At 27.8% G+C, this 6,616-nt stretch overlaps 1 protein-coding gene across 1 annotated transcript in view; it reads left to right on the plus strand.

Annotated features, from left to right (window-relative positions):
- The window catches only part of LOC122505805 (calcium-transporting ATPase sarcoplasmic/endoplasmic reticulum type), a 54,808-nt gene extending 49,665 nt beyond the window's left edge, over window positions 1–5,143 (plus strand). The window contains exon 14 of the mRNA XM_043617651.1: window positions 469–5,143. Within this exon, the coding sequence (XP_043473586.1) occupies window positions 469–497 (29 nt within the window). The 3' untranslated portion in view covers window positions 498–5,143. The remainder of the gene's footprint in view (window positions 1–468) is intronic.
- Window positions 5,144–6,616: the final 1,473 nt, after the last annotated feature.

Here is a 6,616-nt window from a genome sequence, read left to right on the forward strand (position 1 = left end):
TTTTTAAATAACAAACTTTTCGTCTTTTTTCTATCAAATTATGGATTTTACGGAATTTAAAAAAAAATTGACTTTTACGGACTTGAAGAAAATTTACGGACGTTTATGGGATTTACGGACCTAGTTCGAGCCCTGGTTAATTGTAAAAAATTGTCTGTTATTTTTTGAAACTATTGTACCTTTTTGGGTACTAATCATCAAAAATCAAAAATCAACTTTCACACTTTTTTTTTTTTTTTTTAATAAACTTTTCCAATACTTAAATTGTAATAATTATGGTACTCCATAAATATATATATTTACGAATCCCTCTGACATGCTATGCAACTAACGAGCCAACACAAACGTGAGCAAATAATACTCCATTTTACGCAGAGTATTCCAGTAGCTTTTCGCTTAGTGCCAAAAGGAAGGAGAAATGTTAAATAGGCCAGTCAAGATAACCCAGTTTAAACCATATGTTCACAGTTGCACCACCCGTCAAGCCAACGAAGTAAACTCCAAAGCCGACTCTTGATTCGGCACCTACAACCACAGGAGATAAAATATCGTCAACGTCACACCACCAAAAAAAAAAAAAAAATCAACGTGGCAGACATGGTTCGAATCAATTTGCGAAAACCAATCCCTCAAAAAACAATCTCCTCTGTCGTCAATGACTATATATATATCCTTCCAGACTGAATTATGTCCCATAAAATTGTAAATATAGGCAAATAGTGAAAAGAAACAATTAAAAAAAAAAAAAACAATCCTTTCAATTTACCTCAAAAATTTCCTTTCTCCATTTGCCTATACAATTAAAAACTAGCACATATAGGGACACTTCAAAATGGTGATACAAGCAAAGACTCTCGCTGATCAAGGACCAAGATAAAAGGGGGCCGAGGGTGACGGAAAAACTGTTCAACTCAAATAGTATTTCTATAGTTATAATGTTATTAATAAAACAAAAAAAAAAAACAAAAACAAAAACAAAGAACGAAAAAAAAAAAATGAAAAACAGTGTGTGTGAATCGGTGTCAGAAAGAAATTTTATCAATCTCACGTATTCCCACGCTTCAAATTTCTTCTACACTTAATTATATTGTACTACAATTTTATTGTAATGTCCAAAATAATCCACTCTGTATGATTAATATACATAAAATGAGATTTTTGGGAGGACTGTTTTCTCAAAAAAAAAAAAATAATCTCGAACATTTTTTCCCGTGACTATAAATACAAGTTTGAATATTTATTTCTTGCTGGGCTAAGTAAAAAAAAATTATTTTTCATTTTCATAGTTTTGCTAATAGGAAAAAAAAACCCTGGGTGCTATTCTTTTTCATTAAAAAATTGATAAAAATAAGATGAGAAAAAAATTTTAATTATTATTATTAGAAATTTTTAATGAAAACCAATAGCACCCAGGAGACGTTATTATAACGACGCCGTCAACCAAAAGGGCTTACGTGAGAAACAGCGTTGTTTTTGTTAGACCCTGGGTGCTATTGTTTTTGTTTGAAATTTTCAATTATGGATCGTCTTATTATGAAATTTTAATGAAAAACAATAGCACCCAGGGTCTAACGAACAGCCGGCGACCGAAAAAATTTACGCCAGTAACAGCGTCGTTTTTCCTAACCCCTGGGTGCTATTGTTTTTCATTGAAAATTTTAATTTTTGATTATATTATTATAAATATTTAACAATAGCACCCAGGGACTAACGAATACGACGGCGTTTCTCGCGTTAGTTCTTGAGGTTGCAGCGGTTCAAATGGATATCCGAGGAGCACCCATAGGTATCCCAGGGTATTCGAACCAACGAAGGTAAATAAACAGCTGGCAACCAAAAGGGATTACACGAAAAGTAGCGTCGTTTTCCCTAATCCCTGGGTGCTATCGTTTTTCACTGAAAATTTTAATTTTTGATTATATTATTATAATTATTTAATGAAAACAATAGCACCCAGGGTCTAACGAACAGCTGGCGACCGAAAAAATTTACGGCAGTAACAGCGTCGTTTTCCCTAACCCCTGGGTGCTATTGTTTTTCATTGAAAATTTTAATTTTTGATTATATTATTAAAAATGCTTAATGAAAACAATAGCACCCAGGGTCTAACGAACAGCCGGCGACCGAAAAAATTTACGCAAGTAACAGCGTCATTTTCTCCAACCCCTGGGTGCTATTGTTTTTCACTGAAAATTTTAATTTTTGATTATATTATTATAAATATTTAATGAAAACAATAGCACCCAGGGACTAATGAAGACGACGGCATTTTTGCGTTAGATCTTTTGTTTATCGTGGTTAAAATTGATATCCGAGGAGCATCCATAAGTATTCCAGGGATTTTCGAAGCATCGGCAACCGAAAGAGCTTACAATCGAGAAACAGAGTTGTTTTCTTTAACCCCTGGGTGTCTCTGGGACACCCTACGAGATGTGCCTGTGTTTTTGGGACATTCTATGGGATATCTCTGGGTGTCTTTCGAACATTCTGTGCAATATTCCTGGGTGTCTCTGTGCATCCTACAGGATATCATATGGGACATTCCTGGGTGCCCATGCAATATCCTGATAAATATTTCTAGGTGCATTTGTGTATCTTATGGGAAATCACTGGGTGTCTCTATGAATCCTACAGGATATCATATTTTTTCTGGAGATTAGAATATCTCGAGGATATCATATGGGACACTTCTGGGTGTCTATGAAATATCCTGATGAATATCTCTGGGTGCCTCTGTGTATCCTATGGGAAATCCCTGGGTGTCTCTGTGAATCCTACGAGATATCATAATTTTTTTTGCAGATTAGAATATCTCCAGGATATCATATGGGACACTTCTGGGTGTCTATGAAATATCCTGATAAATATCTCTGGGTGCCTCTGTGTATCCTATGGGAAATCCCTGGGTGTCTCTGTGAATCCTACGAGATATCATAATTTTTTTTTGAGATTAGAATATCTCCAGAATATCATATGGGACACTCCTGGGTGCCTATACAATATCTTTAGGAATATCTCTGGGTGCACTTGTGCATCCTATGGGATAACCCTGGGTGTCTTTGGGCATCCTATGGGATATTATAATTTCATTGGAAATTAAAATATTTTCAGGACATCCTATGGGATATCCCTGGGTGTTAGGGTTTATAATTATATATATATATATATATATATATATATATATATATATATATATATATATATATATTATAGATTTGTAGTGTAATTATGGCGTTTTGTAAATGCATAATTCTGAGGAGGTTTAATTCAATCATTGTGTGTATTGTGTTGCAGTGAGCGAGGTTGTGGTCGACAAGTGGTAAAGCCAACATGCAATATCATCCATGCCAATTATCACTGTCAAAAGCTTTCGTATTCACAAGGGAGATAACTCGCTGCGCAATCATATAGCTACTGTCGCCGATAATCACAGTACACACGATAACAAAAAAAAAACACAAAAAAAAACAAAAAAAAAGAACATGCAAAACACTTTGTATTAACAATAATCGTGTGCCGCTAGAAATTTATATTTTATGTCTATCCAAAAATTCTTACTATTAATAATTTAGTCTTCGCTTTTATCTTCACTTTCTAGTCTTCATCTTCATGAATCTTTATTTTTAACTTTTATTAATTTTTTTTTGTCAGATATTTCTTTTTCTTTACTTGATGTTTCTTTCTCTTTCTATTTTGTTAAGATATTTTCTCCATTTCTTGTCTTCTTTAAGCAAATGTTTCTTTTTCAGTTTTTTTTTTTTTTTTTTTTGATCTTTTTATCCGCTTACCGCTAACGACGCAGCTTTCGTACAGACGTACATGCAACTTGTACACTTTACAGCTTTTTCCACTTTTATAAGCATTATTTTTAAGCCACCATAGTCGACCAACCACATCATCGACCGTCGTCTCTTCTTTCTCTTTCTCTCTTTCTTTCTCCCCCCCCCCTTCTCTTTTTAGTAAAAAGTTCTATTCGATGGATTTTTGCAAAGTAACACCATTTTTAAAAACTCTTGAACTTTACTTTTAAGTTTACCTCGAGTTTTCTTATATCTTGGATTTTTTTAAACGAATAGTTTTTTTTCTCTCAAAGAATAAGAGAATAATGAAATAATTTGTAATTTTTTTCATTCTCTTTGATAAATGAATATTCTTAGTAGCGAGAAGTATAAAATATTCTAATTTAGTCAAGAGAAAAAAAAGTTTTTAGCCCTAAAAATTAATGAATTTAATGAAAAGTAAAATTTTTGTTTTTTTTCAATTGTAACTAAGTTTATATTTTTGTGAAATTTATTCGTTTACAAAAAAAGAAATTTTTTTTCTGCCTTTGAAGAACGAATAGAATTTATATACTAGAAATTATGGAGTTATAGTTATCGCGTTCGTATAGTAAATAGTAGCCGCGTGGAATTATCGTCTGTCGTCCGCTCTCTGCAATTCTTAATGATGTTCAAATCCCCAAGGCTGAGAAGTTTTTTTTTCCAATTTATAATTATTATCTTAGAGAAAAAGTAATTTAAAGTAATTTTCAAAAATAAGAAAAGAAAATAGATTAAAATAAAATTTTATTTTTTAATATTTTTTCTTTCTTTCTCAATATATACCGTTACCTTCAAATAATAATAATTGTCGTCCCGTCTTGTTCCTTTATCAGGGGATAATAAAAAAAAAAAAAAAGAAATCATTGAATTGATATTTATAAAGGATTTTACGAGAATTATCACACGTGAAAAACCAGCGATGAGTGTCCCTTCCTTCCTCCCCCCTGAAAGAAAACCAGGATCACTAGTGTCGTGTGCGAATTTGAAAATCTCCAATTATATAGTGATATTTTTAATTTAAAATAATATAATGAAAATTCTTCGACGAAGCCGTCCTATCAGGATTCGTCGCATGCGCTGGAAAAGACCGTTCACATTTTTAACAAAAAAAATAAATAAATAATAAGAAATAAGTGAAATAAATATGTGAAACATTTAAGTTTCCAAAAAAATATCTCTGTCGTACAAAGTAAAAAATAGTCTGTACCTTTTATTTCTCTTTAAGTTGATTTTCGCTTGTACGATTACGGAAAAAATAACCTTAAAGTAAATTTTTGTTATATAAATTTTTTTACACTGTACGAAAGATTTTCTCAGAAAAATTATATTAGAAAAAAATCAACAATCAAGAAAAAAAATTGTGAAATTATCAATTGGGCTCAAAAATTTTATCTTTACCCATTACAATTAAAAAAAAAAATCGTATACGAGAAAAATTATTGTAAATATATACATAATATTATGTACTATATGAAAAAGTAGAAAAAAATATATTTTAAACCAAATCAGTATAATAAAAGTACATACAACGTTGTTATATGCGGTATATTCTTGCTGCTAAACTTTAATTATTACAATTTTATTATTGTTGTTATTATAATTACTATTAAATAATTACAATTATAATAGTTATGAATAATTATTATTAATTGTGATTAATTATTATTAATTATGATTAATAATGATTAATTACTAACAATTATGATTAATTATTATTAATTGCTATTAATAAATATTATTAATTCTTATTATTAATTATTTTTATTCTTATTATTCTTATTCTTCTTCTTATTCACATTATTCTTATTCTTATTCTTATTCTTATGCTTATTATTATTATTATTATTATTATTATATTATTATTATTATTATTATTATTATTATTATTATTATTATTATTATTATTATTATATTATTATTATTATTATTATTATTATTATTATTATATTATTATTATTATTATTATTATTATTATTATTATTATTATTATTATTATTATTATTATTATTATTATTATATTATTATTATTATTATTATTATTATTATTATTATTATTATTATTATTATTATTATTATTATTATTATTATTATATTATTATTATTATTATTATTATTATTATTATATTATTATTATTATTATTATTCTTACTATAATTAATTATTATTCTTAATTACTAATTAGCATTATTATTCTTACAATTACGATAATCATTCTGTCGTCCAGTTGAACATTGCAGTAAAATTCGTTACATTTTGAGCACAAAGTTGTATAAATGAAAAATTAAAAAATTCTTTTCAACAATAAAAAATTTAAAAATTTAAAATATGCATGATATTAAAATTTATTACAATTTTTGGAAATAATTTTTTTTTGGCATTCATTTTACAATAGTTTAGAAAATTTTTGTTGTAAATTAGTAATAAAACTGTTATTTAAATGAATTAATTATTTTTAAACTCCTTGTTACTATTTATCACAGGATAATGTTAAAAAATTTCTTTTGTTAATTGACGTTTCATTTTATTAAAAGAAAAAAAAATGGTTAAACAATTTTTTTTAACTATGTGCTTGATTAATGTAAAAATGAATTGTAATGTCATCAAGAAAAAAAAATGTCCAATTAGCTTGCGAATATTATGAATATTAAGAAAATAAAAATAAAGTTATGTTGACATTTTATATAAATATTTTTTTCATATTGTATTTAGTGTCCTTTCTTATTTTTAATTAATATTTTAATATTTTATTAAAAAAAAATTTTAATATTTTAATTAATTAAATTAATATTTATTAA

Source organism: Leptopilina heterotoma, unplaced genomic scaffold (genome assembly GCF_015476425.1).
Source record: "Leptopilina heterotoma isolate Lh14 unplaced genomic scaffold, ASM1547642v1 Lhet_369, whole genome shotgun sequence".
Taxonomy (NCBI): Eukaryota; Metazoa; Arthropoda; class Insecta; order Hymenoptera; family Figitidae; genus Leptopilina; species Leptopilina heterotoma.